The 25,301-nt window shown below is 38.2% G+C and overlaps 1 protein-coding gene across 1 annotated transcript in view; it reads right to left on the reverse strand.

Moving 5' to 3' along the window:
- LOC150078623 (uncharacterized) overlaps nt 1-25,301 on the reverse strand; it is a 68,708-nt gene that overhangs the window by 8,998 nt on the left and 34,409 nt on the right. The window contains exons 3-5 of the mRNA XM_090382337.1: nt 24,903-25,044; nt 12,724-12,854; nt 3,835-4,012 (exon numbers count right to left, since the gene is read on the reverse strand). Of these exons, the coding sequence (XP_090238463.1) occupies nt 3,835-4,012; nt 12,724-12,854; nt 24,903-25,044 (451 nt within the window). The remainder of the gene's footprint in view (nt 1-3,834; nt 4,013-12,723; nt 12,855-24,902; nt 25,045-25,301) is intronic.

Raw genomic sequence — 25,301 nt, forward strand, 5'->3', positions numbered from 1 at the left:
CTAGAGCTAAGTTCCAGTCAACCCTTCCCTATCTCTTCCATCATGCAGTATGATTGATGACTTTTGAGGTTATGATGAACATTGTGGCGAGATCCATTATTCCTTACATTTCGAGGGTACAGCTCTAAAACGGTGTTCGCAGGCCAGCCGCTAGTTAGTACACCGGACCGAACCTATTGGTAACTCTTTAGGAGGCTTCCGGATCGCTAGTGTATAATCTTGCTACCTCTACTCTGCCAGATAGTGACTGGAGGGAGTCCGAGTAGTGTGTATGTCGGGAGCATTGTCGAAGCCACGTCATGTCAAGGATCTGGGTATATTCTTACCATATGTACGCCATATCCAAAAATTTAATTACTTCATACAGCATATCCCACACACTTTTTCTTACTATTGAATACACCATGAATTGTCAAACTAATAGAGCAAGCTTATCTGCGAAAAGATCTAAACCTCCCAAGCACTTCCTAATTCATTTCACAAATATACGTGGTCTCAATTCTAATCTCAACGATGTCCATTTCCACTTGCAGTCTGCCAAACCCATGTACTTTTTCTGACAGAATCTCAGTTATCAGTTGATTCAGCTACTGCTCATCTCAGATGCCCAAATTATTCTCTGTATGATTCCTTTCGCCTCAAAGGTGGTACTTGTACATATGTCCTTTCTGATATTCCCTGTCAGAGACTTGGCAATTTGGAATCTCTTCTCTTTGATCTTCTCTGGCTTAAAATCTCTCTACCTCATTGTGTCAAATTCATCTGTTGTCTCTACTGTTCTCTCAATTCCACTAATCACTTGGAGCTCTTTGACTTCCTCTCTTTTCAACTTGACTTCCTCCAGTCCAACTTTCCTAACAGTGAGGTAATTTTCCTTGGTGATTTTAATGTTCACAACTCCAGCTGGCTTCCGTTTTCTAGTCACACCGACCCAACTGGTCGAGATGCTGAGGCTTTTGCAATTACTAATGACCTTGCACAGATTGTTCATTTACCTACAAGAATACCAGACAATCTTAATCATACAGCCAATACGCTTGATCTTTTTCTCACAAACAACCCTTCTAAGTACACGGTTGAAGTGAGAGGTCCATTAGGCACTTCAGATCACAACTTGGTGATTGTCTCTTCTCCAATGGAACCTTTATCTCATGAGTATTACCAACCTCGTGTTGTTTGGCATTACAAGAATGCAAAATGGGATGACCTGCGAGACTTCTTTTCTTCTTTTCCTTGGTCGGATTACTGTTTCAAAACTTCTGATGTCAACGTTTGCTCAGATCGTGTCAGTGAAATTATTCTTGCAGGAATGGAATCCTTTATCCCACACTCCACTCTAAAATCTCGTCCTTTATCTAAACCTTGGTTTTCCAATAAATGTGCTAAGGCTGTCTAAGAGAAGAATGTTGCATATCGTAATTGGCTTGTTTCTAATTCTCCAGTTTCATTTTCTGCCTACACCAAAGCTTGCAACAATTGTAAAGCAGGTATTAATCAGTCCAAACTAGAGTTTGAACAGGCTAAGAGTAGAAAACTTGCTTCTTGCCCTAATGGTAGTCGAGCATTCTGGTCTCTTGCCAAAGCTATTGGCCGCAACTTTTGCCCATCTCTGCTCCCACCTCTGTCCAAACCAGATGGTTCTGTTGTCACTTCAGCCAAGGATAAAGCTGACCTGCTAGCATCCCATTTTTCTTCCAGCTCATGTATTAATGATCTTGGTAAAACATCTCCCACCATTCCAAACACGCTCCATTCAATGCCTCCTGTGGTCTTCTGTCAAAAGGATGTCAGAAAGATTTTGAAGAATCTTTATGCTAAGAAAGCTCCAGGTCCCAATGGTATTTCTCCACTTGTTCTCAAAACTTGTGCTCCTGAACTTACTCCTATTCTTTGCCGCCTTTTTTCACTTTCTTATTCCAAAGGTGTTTTCCTTTTGCTTGGAAATTTGCTTGTATCCAGCCAGTTCCTAAAAAGGATGACAAATCCCTCCCATCCAATTATTGTCCTATTGCAATTACTTCTACTCTTTCTAAAGTAATGGAGAAATCAATTATCCGCCAACTCTTAAACTACCTAGAAACCTTCCGTCTGATCAACAATCGCCAGTATGGATTCCGTCAGTGTCGATCCACTGGTTGGTATTCTGGCTTATGTTACCCATTTATGGACTAATTCAATGGAAAAATCCAGTGAAACACAAGCAGTTGCTCTTGACATCACAAAGGCTTTGGATCATGTTTGGCATAAAAGTCTTCTAAGAGTTGGCAAACCATCCTATGGTTTGCCAACTGTTTTTAGTAATTGGTTATCCAGTTTTCTCTCTGATTGCTCACTGAGGGTGATGGCTCTCTGTCTTCTAAGTTCTCCACTAATGCCGGTGTTCCCCAAGGTTCAGTTCTTTCCCCCACTCTTTTCCTCTTGAATATTAATGACCTTCTTCCATTGACTGGAAATCCTATCCATAGTTTTGCTGATGATACCACATTGCATTCCACTTTTCATTTTGAGAAACCTTGTCCTGCTCAATCAGCATGAATTTCTCGAAAATCTGCTACCAATTCCTTAAATGCCGATCTATCTTCAGGTAATTCTCCAGTGGGGCAGAGACAACTTAGTTGATTTCAACCCTTCTAAAACTCAGTCTTGTCTTATATCTTGCAAAAAGGATTCTTCTGCTCCTATGCTTATCTTTAGTGACACTCCGATTTCTAGGCAAAATGATATATCTCTTTTGGGGATTACCCTAACTTCTAATCTCTCTTGGCACAAGCACATTACAAATATTGCTTCCTCTGCATCTGAAAAACTTGGTTTTCTCTTTAGCTCTCGGCATTACTTTTCTTCCAAACAGCTGCTCACTCTGTATAAATCACAAATCTGCCCTGCCATGGAATATTGTTCCTACATCTTGGGTGGTGCCCCCAAAACCTCTCTCAGGCTTCTTGATTCCATTGAGAAGAGGGCAGTTAGGTTAATTAATGATTCGTCTCTAACAGAGTCTCTCCACTCGCTCTCTCATAGACGTAGTTTCTGCTGCATGCCACTTCTACAGATACTTCCATGGGCACTGTTCTTCTGAATTGTCTTCTATAATTCCCACACTCTCTTTCAAAACAGTCCAAACATGTGCTGCCACCAGCCAACTTTATTTTTTATTTACTGTCCAACTTCAAACTCACAGAACCAACTTTTCATCTTCCTCGTTTATTCATTCAACTGCCGTTTTCTGGAACAACCTTCCTTCATATGTATTTCCTGAAAATTACAGTCTACAGAAGTTCAAGTCCAATGTGAACAAATATCTTTTTTCATCTTCTTAACCTCCAACCCAAGCACGGTACTAAGTACTATAGGTTCTAATACCTCTCGTGTTTGGGGTTTACATAAAAAAAAAAAAAAAAAACCTTATATCAGATCTTACCATTTCCAAAGAAAGACAAGACATGATAAAGAAAGAAAGAAAGATTAATAGCTATTTTTGATTTTTATTTCAGAGTAGAGGAACAAAATTATACTATTTTTTTTACTATTGCTGTACAGCAACAGTAAACATTTTTTTACTATTGCTGTATTGATAATAAATAAGTACACATATATACATACTTTTGGGTTATTTAGGTGAAAATACAAGTCTTCCCGTTTTAGTCTTTTGCACCCTGAGGAAGTTCTCTGGATACAAAAGACTGTGATTTCAGTGTACATTGTAATATGTCTTCATTAATTAAATGTTTATATGCAGTGATATGTCTTTTATCATGTATTATTCCATTTGTTCATGTAATAAATGCATTAGACTGGCTGCTACTGATTACATTTTAAAATTATTATTATTACCTCTTTAGCAACTTGGGAAACTTCAACAGCAATATCTGTTCCTGAAGGACCAGCCCCAAGTACAACAACATTCATACTCCGAAATGGTTCATTAGTACGATAATCATGGCTATGAATTACTTTGCCTTTGAAATTTTTCAGCCCTTCCAAATTTGGAAAGTTTGGACATGAATAATGCCTGTAAAAATTTTATTGATTATGCTTTGCTAATTACTACAAAAAAGGAAGTTAGATATACAAAATTATCATCTCAGTATCCTATAAAAATGAGCATTAATATATTTAATTGTACTGAATAAATTATAAGTACTAAAATTTACAATAAGTTATATACGACATGAATAATTAATAAATATGTGAAATAAAATTTTTTTTTTTATTTAAACATGAACAGTAGATACATTTTTTCAACAACTATTTACATTCTATGTACAAAAGCAAAAAGAAAAAGTAAAGAAACTTTTTAGAGAGAAATAGAAACGTTTCAACATTTCAATTTCACGGAATTAAGAATACAGTTTCTTGGCATTGGATCAGTCTCGTATTTTACACGTTGAAGGTGATGGACTCTTCAGTGATGGTGAAGAGGTGACTGCCAATGTTCCACTTGGTGTTAAGATGATCCACAGTTTCTGGTCTTTTGCAGTGGAATTCGAGTAGAAGTCTGCTCTGCAACTTCCTCCATAGACTCCACTTGACATTTTGTGCTGACATGTCGATAGGAGGCACGTCATCACTGCTTCTTGTGTGCTTCAAGTAGAAGTTGTAAATGACGGCCATGGCGGCAACAAATAAGAAGTTGCAGGTGGTGTGTGCTGTCTGCTCAGAGTGGAGCAGGTACCAGCAGTCTTCCAGAGTGTGGTTGTGGTTGCAGGCAAGCTTTGCTGCATTCAGGGCATATTTGATCAGTTCCTTGTTCACCAGGCACGCCAGGTATGTGTGTGTGTTCCAATGTACCTGGAATGGCACGTAACCCGAAGATTTGTAGCCTGACTTGGGGGTGGGAAGGATGTTGTGCCACAGTCTTCACTGGATGTCTGCATCCGACTTGGAACATTTCGTCCTGTACAGAAGGTTCCACTGAAAGTTGGATGGTGGCTTGTGGTGGGTGGAGAGGGGTACAGGGAGAGCTTGGCAGGTGGATGACGAGAAGATTGTGGCTGTATGGCGAGACATGATTAGTTGATAGACTTTTTTTGGAGGGTGCAGGGGACAGAGGTACAGTGTTTTCTGGTGTTATGATGATGAAGGTTGGTGCTGGTGAGGATCCGGCAACATCTCCAATCCCTTTGGCTGTAGTGCTATCTGGAAGAGCTTGTGCAATCGCTGATTTTATCTGTCTGTGTTACAGCTTTGCATTTATGGTTTTAATTGGCAGGTTCTCGGAACTTTTCCATTCTAGGTGGGGGGTCAGGAGATCAGCTATGGTCCTAATTCCTGCCCAGTTCCATGTAGGAAGAACGAAGTGGTCATCAGTTATGGGGTCTGTTATTTGTTTATTGTAGAAGAGTGGTTCTGAGAGTATTGCGGGAAGTGATGTTCCCTCAAGAGTGTGGTGAAGGTTAAGCTTCTTCCAGCAGTGCAGTGCATCTTTGTAGAAGAAAGACAGTTTAGGGGTGTTGGCACCATGTCCATTCTTAAGATTGTTGACAGAGAGAGCCCTCTTGTGGCTGTTGCTAGTAGTTTAACGGTGGTGGCAGATTATGAGTTTTTCATTTGCAGTGTCTTTAGAAGAAAGGTGATCCTGAAGGCTGTGATTTTGTCTTCAAGAGAGCCCAGCCTCTGACTCCAGTGAGTGAGCAGCTGGCAAAGTTTAGAGGACATCCAGTTGGTTTTGTTCCAAGGGAAGCTTCAGGTAGATGCTTGGATTTGGTGGAGGAAGTCACTAGGTGGAGTGAGAACTTTGAGGGTGTGCCAGAGAACGCTTGCCGCCAGCTGGTTGACCACAAGCACTCTCCCTCTCAACGAAGATGTAGCGCACTCTTCTCCATTTCCCGAGTACCCTGTTAAAACGGCTCAGCAATTCGGGCCAGTTCTGGGAGAAAAGGAGGGTATTGCCTAGATTCACACCTAGATATTTCTGTCCCTCGCTAGACCATGTGCATTGGATGGGGGAGTCAGTTCAGCTTTTCCAGTTGCCAGCCCAGAGACCACTGGTCTTACAGTGGTTCAATTTGGCACCTGATGCTTGGGAATAGAGATCGTGAGCCCTTTGGATGTTTTCAAACTCACTATCATGGCGAATTACAATTGTGACGTCATTAGCATATGCTGAGTAGGTTATTTTAAGGTGAGTCTCTGGTAGCAGTGTTTGCCGGGATTGTAGGTTGGTGGCAATTTTATTGAGGAAAGGTTCAATGGCAATTGTGTACAATTGCCCAGAAAGTGGGCAGCCGTGTTTTATCCCTCTGCTCGAGTAAGCAAGGTTGCGGGTAAGCTGGTTATTGATTTTCAAGCAGAACTTGGCATCCTTGTATAGCAGATGGATATTTCGGATGATGTAGGGTCCATATCCAAATGCTTTCAGCATTTCAAGCAGGTAGCAGTGTTTAACTCTGTCGAATGCCTTTTCCTGGTCAAAGCTAATTAGTGCTAGAAATTCCTGTTGGCTGTTTGCAATGGAGAAAAGGTCATGGATCACATGCAGATTGTTGTGTATTGATCTTCCTGGTACTGAGTATGTCTGTTGGTGACTGATGATATCAGGAAGGGTGGATTTTAGTCTATTGGCGATGGCCTTTGAACATATTTTGCAATCGGTGTTCATTAAAGATACTGGGCGCCAGTTTTGTAGGTTCGTGCAATCTCCTTTCTTGGGTATCAGTCATGCGACAAGTAGTGACGGAATCTGGTAGACTGTGCTTCTTCAAGCATTTGTAAGAGAAGCACTCCGAGTTGATTCCAGAAGGTTTGGAAGAATTCTGAAGTTAGTCTGTCCAGACCTGGAGATTTGTTTTTGGGAAGTGCTTTGCACGCTGCTGTAAGTTCTTTTAGGGTGATTGGTTTCTCTATGCTGTGTTGCTGTGTTGGACTGTTGGGGAGATTTTTTTCAGTCCTGAAAGGATTTCCTCGGTTGCCTTTGTAGAGGTTTCTTGGGAACTGTATATTTCTTGATAGAATCTGGTTACTTCAGAGAAGATTTGCTCCGGGTTTTCAGTAATGTTTCTGTCTTGGAGCTGAATGGCAGTGATGGTGTTTGCTTTGTGTCGTCTGCATTCTAATGAGAAGTATTTGGTTGGAGCATCTGAAAGAGTTATATGGTCATGTCTTGATCTCAATAGGACGCCTTTGGCTGTGTGTGTGTTACAAGTGAGTTTGAATGGCCTGTAGCGTTGACTGATGGGCCAGACTATTGGGTGGTAGTTGCTTCAGTCTTTGCTCAAGCTGGTAGAGGTCAATACGCTTTTGTTAGCTCTTCTGATGGCTGTAGATTTGTGAAAAAGATCTCAGTTGACTTTTAAATCTAGGCCATATGTTCATAGGTTCCAATCTGTCTTTGGATTGTGCAAGATTGGATATCAGGTCTTGTAGTTTAAAGATATATTCTCTGTCTTGAAGAAGGCTATTGTTGAACGTCCAATAAGCACCTCCACTTTTGAAGTAATTGGGTAAGGAGAGTTGCAGTTTGACAAAGAAGTGATCTGAGATATAAGATGGGATATGTGTAATGCTTCTGACCAGGGGGATGATGTGTTTTGGGATGTAGTATCTGTCCAATCAGGCTTGGTTAAGGGAGTTTTCCTGATGCTGTATTTGCTGATCTCCAGGTGTAGGACTTTTCTTCTGGGTGCTGGTGTCTAAATGCATCGACCAGTTCATTGTTGTTTACCAAGGCCTGCAGGTTGTTGATTAACATTGTGCGATGCTCAGTGCATTGCGCTCTGTCCATTTCTGGATCAAGAGTGCAGTTGAAATCGCCAGCAAGAATTGTGTGTTCCTGATCTATTGCAGAGATATGGCTGTGTATGAAGTTGGTTATTTGAATAGCATGTTGGTCCTCCTGTGGCATATAGATGTTAAAGATATGCAGGGTTTCCTTTTGGGGTGTATCCAGAGTGGCATAAATTGCGTTGCCAGCGATCTCTGCTATCACATTGAGTTTACAGGCAGACTTACGATGAATGCCAATACTCACTCCTCCTCCATGGTGTTGTTGGGTTGGAGAATGATGGAATACATACGGCCAGTCTGCTCATTTCAAAGATGAGCTTGTGTCTGCTTTAATATTTGTTTCTTGCAGGAGGAGTAGGTCAGCATGATGTCGTTCGACTTGGTAATGGGCCAATTTATTGCGCAATGCAGACGAGCATCCTCTTGCATTAAGTGACAACATGCTAAACGTCCTCATTATCTACAGGAATAATGGTAAAGGTTTTGCAAATTTTGAGAGTGGTTAGCATCCTGATTAATGGTATTGTTGTTCCAGCCCATTAATCAAATAGTACAGACGCTTAGATCTATTCATGTCTGCCCTGTCCTTTTTTCCTTTTAGTTTAGAACGCAGATCTTTAAGTTGTGAGATGAGCTCTGGTATGTTAGTGGTGAACTTCAGAGCTGTCACCAGCTTCTGTGGAGAGCCACGGACTTTCCTTAGAAAGGAGTGTAGTTTTTCCACAGTTAAAGGGCCTTTAGTGAAAGCAAAGTTGCTTTCCCCATCCTCATCCTCTGAAGCATCTGAGTAATAGGAATCACGGTTGTTCTCTTCTTCTGCCTCCAGAAATTCAAGTTCTTCTTCATTTGAGTCGTGGGTGGTTTCTACCTGCTTATTTATTTCCGTACTTGATGGCATGATGGGCTTATTTGGGATCTGACCATTTGACTTCTGTGGCATTCTGTACTTCTTTTCGTCGATCCTGTTGTTTTTGTTAGCGGCTGACTCTTTTCCTACCAGCGTGTGTGTGTTGTCTTTTGGTGTTTTGTTACTTTGGATGTTGACTGCCTTGGGGGGGTTGATTCCAAGAAAAACCTCTTGTTTCTGTTGGCGGGCCTTCTGAAGAGAAAGCATCCTGGTCTTCTGTGGTTGTTGAATTTTCTTTTTCTGACGAGTTTGGTGTGCAAAGAATCTCTCACTGTTTGATATTTTCTTCAGTATCCCCATTTTCTCCAACAGTCAGCTTGCTCTGTGCATCTGGCCTGGCCCTGGTTAGTGATGTCTGAATTTCGTTATTGCTTTCAGAAGGGCTGGAGATATGCGGACAATTTTTCCTGATGTGGCCCTCTTTGTGGCAAAAGAAACATTGTGAGGAAATGGAGGTATAAAACGTGTAAATGATTCCGTTTAAATCGGCATTGATGAGTTTAGGGATGTTGTCTGCTGCGTTGTTGGCGAAGTGCATAAGTGCTTGCCTTTGAAAGCTTTTTATATGCGAAAATTCTGGTTTCGTAGTTGCTGCAGATAGTGTGCGTATTTTCCCAGTTACGGATCCATATTTGGATAAAATTCCTCTGAGGAATTGATGAAGAATTTCAGGTGGGACGTTTGATATTGTAACTTTCGTCGGTGCTAAGGCAATTGGTGCCACTTCCAGGTGATGAAGACCGATGTCTATTCCGTTTTGCAGGATAGTTTGCGCCCACAAGGGGTGGCTGAAATACACCTGCACAGTTCCTGCCACACGGGATGCGCGAGTAATATTTTTCAGTGGTACTTTCTCCGCAATCACTGTAAGGTGCTCTAAAGGGGTGTTTTCCTTGGTAGCAAAGATTATTATTCTATTTTCCCGGGAAGTAACAGCGGTTGCTTCATTTGCAGGAGCGTCGTTCGACCACGTATGTGTTATTGTTGGTCGTGAGAGAGGGGTTTTCGCTGGTGTCAAGCATAATCCATTTGATACGGCATTAGCATAGGTATTAACAGTTACTGACTTTTTGGACCTTGAGGTATTCACCTGTTGTCACAGGGGTGTGGCTTCCGGTGTCTTTGGTCACTGCTGGTAGTAGCTGTAGGTTCCATTGCTGTGGTTGTTTGACGTACGCTGGCCATAGCTGGAGGCAATTAATGGGGTGGGTGGGGGTGGAATAAGCCGTTCTGGAATATCCAGCCTTCCATGGCTAAAGTTGAAAAATTAAAATCTAACCTAACGCAAACTTCACTAAATCTACACACACAAAATTATTACTACTTGAAAGCTCTTCTGAAGAGGAATCAAACAATATAAGTCTTGACTGGGGTTGTCGCGGACAACCGTCGAAAAGGGGCAAAAAGGCAGGAGCTCAAAAGTACGTGTCCTATGCATTGGGCGATAGAAGGTGTGAAATAAAATAACTAAGAACAAAGATATATATATTCAGTACATTCTCTGCATAGTAATATTTGCCTCATTTTCCATTAAAACCAGATGTAATGGTGTAATGGTGAAAAAAAATTTCAAAAAAGCAGTCTTATTCTAAATTAGCCAGAAAAACAGTTCCAACTGCTTTTTAAATTTCCAAATCTAAAAAATTATCATCTAGTTCTTTGCCATGAATATTTCCAAACTGCCCACCTTGGAAGGCCATTTATTTCAATTAACTACAACATGCTACCTGATGGTAAACTTCATGAGATAAGTCTTCCATTACTCCCTAAATAGCAGAAGACATATTTCTGCACCCCCGAGTGTTCTTGTAATGCATAAGATACTTTCCTCATTCATTTTAATGATTTCCTTAGCCTTATACACATTAATCACATGTCCATGAAGATTTCAAATTGCCAGAGTTTTCCAAACCACACCTTCATTGATAAATTATGATAGGATCGCATGTGCCTTCTTTGCCACCTGTTTACAGGAGGCAAGGAAGGCACATGGGATCTACTCTGTTTACACTATATGGAAAACTTCATGCCTGTTTATACTATAACCCCCAAGTCTTGCTCGTTAATATCCTTGATAATTTTTGTTTCCCAGGTGCAAGACCATTTTTTAAATTCATCCTATCTGTATATGGCCCAAGTCATTCTGCAACAGCATAGTCTGGTTTTGATCATTAAACAACCCCTTACTTTTTAAATCATCATAACACTTTGACAACTCTCTTATCAATGTCATTAGAGATCATAAACAAGAGGGCCCCCCAGTACTAATTCTTGGGGGGACAACTTCCCATGCTTGTCCACTCGGAAGTATCCCCTTTATACCTACTCTCTGTCTCCTGTCTTTCAGCCAGCTCCTGATTTAGCTAAGGATCTTCTCTGTAATTCCAACTCACTCCAATTTATACAATAACCTGAAACAAGATAACAGCAATCACATCATTACCAATACATTGCTTTTTTTTTTTCATTATGGTTGACAGGTGGTATTGACAAATAGGAGATGTGAATGAAATAATACCAATCGCTAGATTTTAGTGGTGGACCTCAACAACTAACCATACTGTGGGCAGTAGCAAAACTCAACACTGCAACCCTGTGCCATGTTGTTATCTTATATGAAGTTAGCCTTTAGTTACTTGCAAGAGATTTTATTTTAATATAAAAAAAAACAACAAATTTTAAAAGCTATTTACAAGTTAGCAAAACCACTAATTCATTTTGATTAGAAAACATATAATGAATATTTGAGCTTAATCTTATTGCTGAAAAATTGTAAAAATGACAATGTAATAATATGATAAAAATAATGGAAAGAATTAACTAAAGAAAAAAAAAAAACAATAAAAGTTGAAAAACCACTTTATCTACTAAATTTCAATTTGAATTTTAAATTTCTTTGCACAGTTTCCAAAATATTTGGTTTCGACAGCATAAAGGAATGGAAATGTTTATAAGTATAAACGATTGGAGCATAATATATGTGAATCGCTGCCTTGACATGAGCTTATCTTAATTTCAATCAATCAATATTTCCTGTTTCACATTTGTATCTTTTTAGAAATTTTCACCGAACTGAATTTAAAATGATGTCTAAGACCAACACAACCTTTTAAGAAAAAGGAAAAATCTTTAATATGTTAATAAATATACAATATGCTAATAAACTTTGCTACTACTACATCACTATCTACAGTTACCAACATCACATACTCTTACATATAATACAAATCACGTATACTAACTCCGTAATAATCAGTTCACATTAAATTTTTTTATAATATGTAACCTTATAAAAAAAATTAATATTTTATTCAGATATCTGGAGAAAAGTTTGTAAAACTAAAATAAAATACATAATGGCAGCTCTCATTCTCATTATAATAAAGAGCATTGGATATTTTCTTACTTTTATCTCATATAGTTCAGGCAATACTGATAAATAAAAATTATGCAGACTCACCACTCAAGATATAAACTTTTCCCAGTTTTGCAGCAATACGTGTAAATCCTACATGGTAAAACCATCAGTTTTGGAAAATATATCAGTTAATTTTCGAGAACTTGCCAATTTTAGCAAATGAAGTATAACACCTCTCCTCTCAATGTATGTAAGTTTTTTAAAATAATCTTACCATTGTATCAATGGTATAATGGAGAACTGGGGATCCCAAAAAGTTGGTTGGGGCTTCCTTGGGTTAAAAAAAAAAAAATTTCCAATCTTTCGTTTCAACCTTCCAATATTCCAAATAGAACACATTATATTTTACATTTCAGTATAATTACATAACATTTTTTTAATGTTTCATTTTATATTGTATTTATGAAATGATATGGACTTCTCCACTACCATTCTGATGCAATGTAGGATAAATCAGGAAGGCCCTAAAGATACTTTGCAGGGCCTTCCTCTACGATTTATTTTAAAGATTTCTGAATTTCTATTTCAGTCTATGAATTTCATGATTATACAAGCCTATTTCACTGTGACATACCTGAACACCAATCTTCAGTATTCAGGTTAATGGTTTAAACCATTGAGGGTTCTTATAACTACCTTTCAAATGTAAAAATAAAAAATGTAAAACGTTTACCCATTGCACACCATTACTGCATCAATGTCTTTTTTTTGCTTCTGGCCAGTAATCAAGTTCTTGACTTCAACTGTCCATAATATTTTACCATTTACTTTCTTTGGCTTTACTTCTTCTACTTGAGTATTGAACTGAAACAAAAAAAAAAGCCCACATGATACAGCATCTTCTGAGAGATATTATTATTATTAGTAGACTATTTTTTACACTAGTGAAACCATTTTTTCTACGATATTCCTTATATTACCTATTGTTTATGCTGCTTTTTTTTATATTACAAAGGTAATTAAACCATTAAAGATTATCATCCGTTCAATCCATCCTAAAATATGCAATCCCCAAAATTAACATATCTCTTTAAGGAAAAAAAGAAGAGCTTTTAAAAATTAGAAATACAGTAAGAATAAAATTAACAGATAGGTCAATGTCAACAAAATGTCAATCTTTGGTCAAAAGAAAAAAAAAAAAGTAGTGCCAAACAGATAGGCTTTCAACTCAATTCCAAAATGCAGCTTAGTAAAATATTATCAATGTATCAGTGCCCACTCCATCCTTTTCAACCTCACATCACGTTAAATGAGGGTATCCCACTAAATACATTCTTTCCAAAATCTTAAATCACTAAAAGCCTTTTAAGTCACTTTTGTCTTTAATAGTTGCTTCTATCTGCTTAAATTTCTTCATCTATCTTTTGAAACTGTTGAAAATTTGTTGCTTCATGCATGTTAGTTAATCAAGTTAGCCTGTTATAAATTTGAATAGTGATATATCCTTCTTTGGAAAGGAATTGAATAACAGCTTTTTATTTTAAGCTTAACATCTGTGGGTAGTGTTCATAAACCTTTCTTATAATGTGAACTTAAGAAAAAGTTTGATTTTTAATATTTAGTTTCATAAAAAACAATTAGAGCTCTTTATTGCATACGAAATGCACATGCCGTACACAATACCCTTCACGGCTACAAGCCAGGTGCAATTAATATGCAACTGACAGGCTGAGAGGATTTTTTAAATGAAAACTCCAACCAAAAAATGGTATATTAGAACCTATAGTACTTAATATTGTGAATGAGAATGGGCAAAAGCTGAGAAGCAGTTTTCGACATTAGAATTGAATTTCTGTAGACTGTAATTTTTAGTCTACATACGAAGCAAGGTGATTATTCCAGAGAGTGTAGAAGAGATAAATGACAAAGAGAAAGAAGAAAGGTTGATCCTGTGAATTTGGAGTTGGATAGTGAATGGATGTTGACTGGTTGTGGCATGAGTGCAGACTGGTTTGGAAGAGAGTAGATGCCAATTCAGAAGAACAGTGCCTATGAAAGTATCTATAGAAAAGGCATGCAGCAGAAACTGAATGTCTATGAGTCAAAGTGAACAGACTTTATAAGAGACGGGTCATTGATTAACCTGAGTGCCATCTTTTGAATGCAGGCTAGAAGCACAATAGAGATTTGGGGGCACTACCCCAGAATGGGGCAGATTTCAGATTTGTACAAAGTGAGTAGTTGTTTAGAAGAAAAGTAATTGACAAGAATAAAAAACATATTATAATTAATAAAAAATTTATGCAGAAAAAGCAATATAGTAAAATGTCGATTATCCGTGGTAGCATCTAGAGCCAGGATAATTGAAAAACACGGTAAATCAAAATTACATTTTTATTTGTTTGAATTACTTCCAAAACAATAAAAATATAAGATATTACATGTATATAACAACAACAATAATATTTTATTCATTTTGATAGAAAGTCTGTGATTTTTGATTGGTTTTTTTTTTTTTTTTGTAGCATTATTTTTTCTTATGTGTCCACAAATTTGTAAAATTTCAATATAATCTACATCATCTTGACTTTCCACGAATTTAAGTAATGTCTCTGCAACTGTTAGGGCTTCATTACAAATTACTTTGCAAGTTGGCTGTAGTTCCTCATAATCATCCTCGTCAGGTCCTGCCGTAGGTTCTTGCACACTTTGGATTAAGTCATCATCAATCATTTTTTCATAGCCATGTTCATTTTTGTCTATATTTAACGATTGATTAACACTTACTTTGTCTAAGTCTTCACATTATTCAATATTTTGAACAATGTTTAAAATATCAGTAACGATTTCTACAGTGTTATTTGAGTCTCCCACTTCCAAGTTATTTTTGGAGATTACAAAGTCATCAGGCAATATTTTTTTTTAATGATTTTATAACTGTTTTGCTTTTAACTTCCACCCATGCAGTAGGAATCTTACAGATAGCCTCTTTAATTGTTAATGACTTCCAAAATAAGAGGATTCTTTTCTTCCATGATAAAGTTCATCATCAAGGTCTTTCTATACAATTGTTTCATGCTCTCAATCATCCCCCTGGTCCATAGGTTGTACCAGTGGTGTTACATTGGGTGAAAGATAAATGGCAAAAATATCACCATTTCTGCAGATAGTTTTTCCAATGGAGGATGAGATGGAGCATTATCTAATAATAAAATTACTTTATGGGGGAGACCTTTACAAGACAAATTTTTTTAACATGAGGAACGAACTTATCTGTCCACCATTTTCAAATTTAACCCTAGTCATCCATGCAGATCAGTGATTATAATAATCTGTTGAAATATTAGTCATGTCCTTTAAACTTCTAGATTTTGATTTTCCCACTATGGTTAATTTTAATTTGTCATCCCCCAAAAGCATTTGCACAGCATAAAACTGTTATACTGTCTTTGCTAATTTTATATTGTGGTGCATTTCTTTCTTGTACAGATGCCAATGTGCGATTGGCATCTGTACAAGAAATTGCTCACCAATAAAGTTCGATCTTGTCTGCGTTGTAAATTTGCAATGGAACAAAAACCCTTTTCTTTAATAATCGTAGCTAATTCATCACAGAATAAAGTTGCTTCCACGTTATCTGCACTGAGCTTTTCACCCTGTATCTCTAACTCTCTTATATCACGCGTGTCTTTAAATCGTTCAACCAACCAGATGAAAATGTAGGTGTTCCTGGCATTTCTAATTTGTCAAAAAATATTTTGCCTTGCTTAAAATCATTGGTCCAGATATTGGAGTTCCTTCAGCTCTTTATTGTAAAAACCACTTTATCATTACACTTTCAAGTTGTTCATTTGTAGCACTTTGAGTGATTTTCTTTGTGAAGCTTTGTTTGTATGTTTGTTTGTTTGTTATTTGGTTTTTAGGAGCATTAGCAACTAAGGCCATATTGCTCCGGGAATATGCGGTGGTCATTCCCTGACCTTTCCGCATCCTCCGTATTTGGTGGTGACAGGCTCAAACCCCGGTCTAATCAAGAAGCGTATGCTACGCACTGCTGCTCCTTCCCACCTGGCTACGGAAGCGCCTCTTTGTGAAGCACAAGCAAATGTGTCACATTTTGAAACAAATTTATTTATATTGGGCCGATTTTTAATGATGTTCCGTACAATTTGCTGGCCAATTCCAACTTTATCTTCAAGCTTTGAAACATTTTCATCTTTTTCACATCTTTTAATAATTAACAATTTCTTTTCCACTGTTAAAACAACTCATTTTCATTTTCCTGACATTTTTAGGTTTGTTTGTTTGTTTGTGAGTTTAAAGAGCAAGGGCAGGAAGGCCATAACGCACCTAACTATGGTGGTATTAAATACATAGTTTATGTATATAAATATTGATGAAGTTTACACTACATTGTACAATTGTATCCATTTAAGGAATGAAAAAATTTTGTGGCAGATATGCCACATATGGCGTATCTGTCAGGAGGTCAGCAATATTGAAAGAAATGTTCGTTCTGGAAAAAGGGGCCATTTTTAAGGGTTGAAATGCAAGATAAATATTACGTACAATGCATGACGAGCACAGGAACAAGCTTTCACAAAGTTTAGTAAACAAATGAAGCAGGTGTTTCAAGACACTTGACTTTGCATCTACAAGTGTAAAAACATCTGATATGATTTACCAGGTGGCAAAATGAGAGATACGACAGTGATTTCCTGTATGTACTTTACGAATCGACTCGCACAGATAAATAATATAATTTAAATGTTTGGTAAAAATAAAACTACATACAAATAGAGCACCATGGTTAATCCAACCTTATGGATAACTGACATTTTACAGTATTTATAATGTGCTTATGCCAAGAGGATTACTATCATAAAAAACAAAAGTTTTATATATTAACAAGTTTTTTGGGTTTTTTTTAAGAAAACCCCAAACACGAGAGGTATTAAAACCTATAGTACTTAGTACTATGCATGGGTTAGAGGTTGAGAAGATGAAAGAAGAAATTTGTTGACATTTAGACTTGAACTCCTGTAGACTGTAATTTCCAGAAAATACATATGAAGGAAGGTTGTTCCAGAAAATGGCCACTTCAATGAATAAAGAAGGAAGATGAAAAGTTGGTTCTGTGAGTTTGAAGTTGGACAGTAAATGGACGTTGGCTGGTAGCGGCACGTGTGCGGACTGTTTTGAAAGACAGAGTGGGAATTATTGAAGCTAATAATAATAAAAGGAAGTATCTGTATTTAGTATTAGTAATGGCCGCATGGTGCAAGAAAGCCTATGGCTTATGCTGCACCAGCCAAAAAAAAAAAAAAAATCCGAACAAAACAATGATAAAAACAAAAAATAAATAAATAAATAAAATAAATAACTAAATAATAATAATTAATAAATAAAAAAATAAAATAAAAAATAAATAAAAAGGAAATTAAACCTATCATCCTATGCACTTCCCTTACCCGAAAGTACTATCCAGATGACCTTTGAATTTCCCCAAACTGTCGGCCTCTACCACCCATGAAGACAACTTATTCCAGTAATTCAAAACTCGCTGGCTAAAATAAAACTTCCTGCAGTCCAATCTAAACATTTCCCCCTGTAACTTGAATTTATGTCCCCTAGTTCGAGCATCATTTATAATCTTGAAAATTTTGTCCTCATTCATTTTACTAATGCCTCTCAGAGCCTTAAACACCTCAATCAAATCTCCTCTAAGGTGTCTAGTTTCCAAACTCTGCAACCCACATATTCGAAGTCTTTCTTCATAAGGACGCCCTTTTGCCGATCTCACCAGGCGAGTTACCCGTCTTTGCACCCTTTCAAGAAGCTCGATGTCTTTCTTTAGGTGCGGTCTCCATACTTGAACACAGTATTCCACGTGTGGTCTAACATAAGCCTTATATAATGGGATTATCACGTCCCTATCTCTACTTGCAAAAGTTCGATAGATCATCGATAGGACACCATGGGCCTTCCTTGCAACCTGTTTACAATGCTCAGAGAATTTCATGTCTGACCGTATCGTAACACCCAAGTCCCTTTCCTCCAGTACTGGGTTTAGTTGAACTCCACCAAGTGAATAAGATTTTTTGGGATTACTGTTTCCCAGGTGTAATACCTTACACTTTGTTGGATTAAAGCACAGCTGCCATTTTTCTGACTATTCCTGAAGTCTATCTAGGTCTCTCTGAAGAAGCTCAGCTTGACAGTGATCATTAATACTCTACCAATTTTAACATCATCTGCAAATTTAGCCATCACGCCCTCTATCCCTTCATCAATGTCGTTTATGAAAATTAAAAACAACAGTGGTCCTAATACTGATCCTTGGGGAACCCCACTTCTTACATCAACGCAATCTGAGGAATAGCCATTTATCACAACCCTCTGCCTCCTGCCCTGAAGCCATCCTTCTATCCATCTAAGGATTTTCCCAGTGATTCCAACCTGTTCCAGCTTATAAAGCAACCGCTCATGTGGGACTGAGTCAAAAGCTTTGCTGAAATCTAAATAAACAATGTCGAAATTATTCCCTAAGTCCAGCTCGTGAGTGACCCTTTCGAAATAGCAAACCAGATTTGTTAAACATGATTTTCCCTTTACAAAACCATGCTGAGTATCCTTGAGAATTTCAATTCGATCCAAATGATCCTGAATTCCACCCTTGATCATTGCCTCCATGATTTTCCCTACTACTGAAGTCAGACTGACAGGTCGATAATTTCCAACTTCACTTTTAGAGCCACCCTTATGTATGGAAGATACATTTGCACTTTTCCAATCCAAGGGAATCTCCCCAGAGTCTAGTGATGCTCGCATAATTAGCCTCAATGGTTCAATGCACTCGCTTGCCCCTCTCTTAAGATTATAGTGTATATTCCGTCAACTCCAGGAGCCTTACTGGTCTGTAGGCTCGAAAGTTTTTTCATTAAATAATCTTGCGAAATTTCAATATCATTAATTACATATTTTTTAACTTCGCTCCCACAATTTCCCATTGCCACAAAAGGCTTTTCATTTGTAAATATTAATGCAAAATAACTGTTGAGTTCATCTGCAACAGCAGCTGGTGTATTTATTACTATCCCCTTTCCCTTACGTAAAGGTCCGATCTGGTTTGTCCTGCTCTTCTTGGCATTTATATATGTGAAGAATTCTTTATCCCCCCCCTCTTTGCTCTGTGTGCTAGTGATTTCTCATAAACTGCCTTTGGCTGTCGAACCTTTTCTGTGGCTCTATTACACATCACCTTGTAGCTGTTATAGGCTTCAGTACTTTTTATTGCTCTGTAACCTTTCCATGCCATCTTTTTCTGCTCAAGTAATGCGGCAACTTCACTATTCATCCAACTTGGAACCCTTCTCGTGGAGTATTTTTTTAATGGTATATACACATTCAAGGCATCTGTGATTAATGTTTTAAAAGCGTACCACAGTTCAATTGTATTCATTCTCTGCGCGATATCTACCCAGTTAATAGAGGCCATGTAGTACCTTAAGGCATCGTAATTTCCTTTTCTGAAATTAAAATTACTGTAGAAAAGGCATGCAGCAGAAATGGTACATCTATGAGACAGACAGTAGAGAGAGAGAGAGAGACTCTGTTAGAGATGAATCATTAATTAATCTAACTGCCCTCTTCTGAATGGAATCTAGAAGCCTGAGAGAGGTTTTGGGGGCTCCACCCCAAATGTGGGAAAAATATTCCGTGGTAGGGCGGAATTGCGACTTGTACAGAGTGAACAGCTGTTTGGAAGAAAAGTAACATCGAGAGCAAAACAGAAAACCAAGTTTTTTAGATGCAGGGTAAGTAATATTTGTAATGTGCTTTTTGCCTAGAGACATTAGAAGTCAGGGTAATCCCCAAAAGAGATATATCATCTTGCATAGAAATTGGAGTGCCACCAAAGATAAGCATAGGAGCAGAAGAATCCTTTTTGCGAGATATATGAAAGGACTGAGTTTTAGAAGGATTGAAACCAATTAAGTTGTCTTTGTCCCACTGGAGAATTACTTGGAATCGGCATTTAAGGAATTGGTAGCAGATATTTGAGAAGTTGAAGCTGATTGAGCAGGGCAAGATTTCTCAAACTGGAAAGGGGAATGCAATGTGCTATCATCAGCAAAACTATGAATAGGATTTCCAGTCAATGGAAGAAGGTCATTAATATACAAGAGGAAAAGAGAGTGGGGGAAATGACTGAATCTTGTTGGACACCAGCATTAGTGGAGAAGTTAGAAGACAGAAAGCCATCTACCATCACTCTCAGTGAGCAGTCAGAGAGAAAACTGAATAACCAATTACAAAAAAAGGTTGGCAAACCATAAGATGGAAGCTTGTTTAGAAGACCTTTATGCCAAACACGATTGAAGGCCTTTGTGATGTCAAGAGCAACTGCTTGTGTTTCACTGGATTTTTCCATAAATGGGTAGCATAAGCCAGAATATCAACCAGTAGATCAACACTGGCAGAATCCATACTGGCAATCATTGATCAGACAGAAGGTTTCTAAATAATTTAAGAGTTGGCGGTTAATTGATTTTTCCATTAATTTAAAAAGAGTAGAAGTAATTGCAATGGGACGATAATTGTATGGGAGGGATTTGTCACCCTTTTTAGGAACTGGCTGGATATGAGCAAATTTCCAAGCAGAATGAAAAACACCTTTGGAATAAGAAGGCAAAAAAAACGGTGACAAAGAACAGGAGTAAGTCAGGAGCAAAGTTTTTGAGAACAAGTGGAGAAATACCATCAGGACCTGGAACTTTCTTAGCATCAAGATTCGTCAAAATCCTTCTGATATCCTTTTAACGGAAGACAAAGGAGATATTGAATGGAGCATGTTGGGAATGGTGGGAGGTGTTTTAACAAAATCCTTAATACATGAGTTGGAAGAAAAATGGGATGCTAGCAGGTCAGCTTTACCCTTGGTTGAAGTAACAATAGACCCATCTGGTTTTGATAGCGGGGGAGCAGAGATGGACAAAAGTTGTGGCCAAATAGCATTCGGCAAGAGACCAGAATGCTCGACTACCATTAGGGTAAGAAGCAAGTTTTCTACTCTTAACCTGTTCAAAATCTAGTTTGGACTGATTAATAACTGCTTTACAATTGTTACGAGTTCTGGTGTAAGCAGAAAATGAAACTGAAGAATTGGCAGCAAGCAAATTACGATATGCAACATTCTTCTCTTGAACAGCCTTAGCACATTTACTGGAAAACCAAGGTTTAGATAGAGGAGGAGATTTCAAAGTGGAGTGTTGAATAAAGGATTCCACTCCTATAAGAATAATTTCATTGACATGATCTGAGCAAATGTTGATATCAGAAGTTTTGAAACAGTAATCCGATAAAGGAAAAGAAGAAAAGAAATCTCATAGATCATACCATTTTACATTCTTGCAATGCCAAACAACACAAGACTGGGAACAGCCATGTGATATAGGCTCCATGGAAGAGGAGATAATCACCAAGTTGTGATCTGAGGTGCCTAAAGGACCACTCAATTTGACCGTGGACTTAGAAGGGTTGTTTGTGAGAAAAAGATCAAATGCGTTGACTGTATGATTAGGATTTTCTGGTATTCTGGGAGGTAAATGAAGAATCTGTGCGAGGTCATTAGCAATTGCAAAAGCCTCAGCATCTCGACCATCTGGCTCTGTGCAACAAGAAAACGGAAGCCAGCTGGAGTTGTGAACATTTAAATCACCAACGAAAATTACCTCACTGTTAGGACAGCTGGACTTTAGAAATTCAAGTGGCAAAGAGAGGAAGTCAAAGAGTTCCAAGTGATTAGTGGAGTTGGAAGAATGGTAGAGACAACAGATGAATTTGACACAATGAAGTAGAGAGATTTTAAGCCTGAGAAGATCGAAAACAGGAGATTGCAAGTTACCAAATCTCTGACAGGGAATATCGCAACGGACACATGCACAATTACCACTTTTGAGGCATTAGCATTAGTAGAGGCATTTGATGCAAGAAAGCAAGCTTATGCAGCATCAGCCAAAAAATAAAAAATAAATAAATAAAAAATAAAAAAAAAATAACCACTTCCACTTCACCCCTCTGTTTGTTCGAAATACCTGTCCAGCTGAGCCTTAAACTTATTTAGGCTATCAACTTCCACGACAAGGGATGGAAGTCTGTTCAACCAACCAACCACCCGCTGGCTAAAGGCAAATTTCCGCACGTCTATCCTACATCTGTCTTTCCTCAATTTGAATTTATGCCCTCTCAGGTGATTATTCTGAGCAAGAGGGAGAATTCCATCAGCATTGAGCATGCTCAAACCATTCAAGGCTTTATACACCTCTATCAGATCACCTCGCTGGTGCCTAGTCTCCAGACACTGTAATTTGCAAAACTTAAGCCTTTCTTCGTAAGAGCACCCCTTTGTTCCATTCACTACTCTTGTTGCCTTTCTCTGTACTCGTTCCAGCAGCTCTACATCCTTCTTGAAATGAGGCCTCCAGGCCTGTATACAGTACCCTAGGTGTGTTCTGACCATTGCCTTATACAAGGGAATAATCACCTCCTTATCCCTGCTAGAAAAATTCCTATATATCATTGACAATACACCATGAGCTAGTCTTGCAGCCCGTCTGCACTACTCAGAGAACTTCATATCTGCCTGCACAACCACCCCCCAGGTCCTTTTCATTCTCTACCACTGTCAGTGTAGTACCACAGAGTTGATACGTTGCTCTGGGGGATGCTGTTTCCCATATGTAGTACTTTACATTTGTCAATGTTAAACTTCATTTGCCACCTCTCAGCCCATCTGCTCAACCTTTCCAGATCCTGTTGCAGCAGCATAGTGTCAGTAGTGTCCTTGACAACCCTGCCAACCTTCGTATCGTCTGCAAACTTGGACATTAAGCTTGATATACCATCATCAATATCATTTATAAATACAGAAAACAATAATAGACCCAATACTGAACCCCGAGGGACTCCACTAATAACATTAGTCCACGATGAGCAGTGTCCATTGATTACCACTCTCGGTCTTCTTCCCCTGTCAACCACCTTATTATCCATAGCTGCAATTTGACTCCAATGCCACACTGCTCCAATCTGTGCAGCAGTCTTCCATGTGCAACAGTATCAAAAGCCTTTCTAAGATCCAAATATATAATATCAAAGTTATTCCCTGCATCCAGTTCTTTTGTGACTGCATCATAGTATCCAATCAAATTGGTCAGGCAAGACTTCCCCTTAACAAAACCATGCTGTGTCCGAGCTATAACTGAAGTCTTGTCTTGATGATCCTGCAGTGCTTCTTTAACCAGTGCCTCCATTAATTTTACGGGAACAGAAGTTAAACTCACAGGTCTATAATTACTTGTGTCAGCCTTTGATCCTCCTTTGTGAATTGGGGTCACATTTGCACATCTCCAGTCCATGGGTACCTCTCCTGAGTCCAAGGAAGCTCTCATAATTATGGCTAAGGGTTTGCTTACTTCCTTTGCTGCCTCCTTTAATATAACTGGATAGATCCCATCCACCCCAGGTGCCTTTCTTGTGTTTATCTTCAACAATTTCTCCTCCACTTTACTCTCAAAGATTACAAGATTCTCTAGCTTACTGCCAGAGTTGAATACACCTCTGGCATTCCCCTCGCTGAATAACTCCTCATGTGTGAATGTCGATGCAAAATATTCATTTAGTTTGTTAGCTACCTGAGCAAGATCATCAACAGTTGACTCATCGATATCCGGTGGACCAATCTGATTCATCCCCTTCCTTCTAGAGTTTACATAAGTAAAGAACTCTTTGCTGTTTTTCTTTGCATCCCTTGCCAAAGATATCTCATAATCTGCCTTCGCCTGCCTAACCTCCTTTGTAACTTGGTTACAGATCAACTTGTATCTATCATAGGCTTCTATGTCACGTGGTAATTTGTATGTATCCCATGCATTTTTCTTCTCTGCCATATGTCTCATTAGTTCATCTGACATCCATTTAGGCCTAAACCTTGAACAATATTTCTTAGTTGGTATGTAAAGCCTAGTAACTTCCAAGATAAGTTCTTTGAATGCTTCCCCTTTAGAATTTGCTGTTGGTAACATCATCAGTTGGTCCCACTGCATAGAATTTAAATACTGTCTCAGTCCATCATCGTCGCCTTTACGAAAGCAATAACACTTCCCTTTACCCCTAATGGTAGTTACCTCTTTGAGTAAATCCCACTTCAGCACACTGTGGTCACTGCCACCTAGTGGTTCATTTATCTGCAGATTCTTAATGCATGAAGAATCACTACTGATAATCAAATCAAGAGTATTTACTGTGTGCAGATCTGGAGACCTCATTTTAGGAAGGATGTAGATTTGCTTGAGCGTGTACAGAGAAGGGCAACAAGATTGGTGAGGGGAATGAAGGGATCTTCTTACCAAGAGTGGGTTAAGTTCTGCAAATTGCAGCAGCTGGAGACTAGGCACCTACGAGGTGATCTGATTGAGGTGTATAAGGCCTTGAATGGGTTGAGCATGCTGAATTCTGATGGGATTCTTCCACTTTGTTCAGATTACGAACCTAAGGGGGCATAAATTGAAATTGAGGAAGGACAGATGTAGAATAGATGTGCAGAAATTTGCCTTTAGCCAGCGGGTGGTTAATTGCTGGAACAAACTTTCATCTGTTGTTGTGGAAGTTGATAGGGTAAATAAATTTAAGGAGGAACTGGACATATATTTAGAGGGGATTGTTTTGTATTTTTTTTTTTTTTTTTGGCTGATGCTGCATAAGCTTATACACTTGCTTTCTTGCCTCACATGCCACTACTACTACTAATAAGATGAGATATATATGTATTTGTATCTTTGCATAATTTCTGCAAGCAAAGATAAAAATATTCAAAAGATTTTAAGTAATCCCATTATAAAAGAGACTTACTTGAATATACTGATATAAATTAAAATGTTCTGCATATTCTTCCAAATATTTCAAAACTTCTGTATGATGGATGAAAGATCTTGTATATTTTTCACTGAAAGGGAAGTCTGGATATGCCATCACCTCTTTTGGAAGGTTAGTTCTAAAAAAAAATACACAATAGTGTAATATACCTAACATGACATTTCCTGATATTACTTTGAAATGTATTATTATTAAACTACAGTTCAGCCACATACTCCTTCATGCGTAGTCAAAGTTGAAACTAAAAACTACTAAAATTATCTGACATGATTGACAGTGATTACAGTAGAAAGCAGCAGAGATTTATTAAAGAAATTACTTGTTTCATTATTTTGACTGAATTTAGAAAGATTTTAGAATGTTAAGTACAAAAGA

This window comes from Mastigoproctus giganteus, chromosome 10 (assembly GCF_048544385.1).
Source record: "Mastigoproctus giganteus isolate SK-2022 chromosome 10, ASM4854438v1, whole genome shotgun sequence".
NCBI lineage: Eukaryota > Metazoa > Arthropoda > Arachnida > Uropygi > Thelyphonidae > Mastigoproctus > Mastigoproctus giganteus.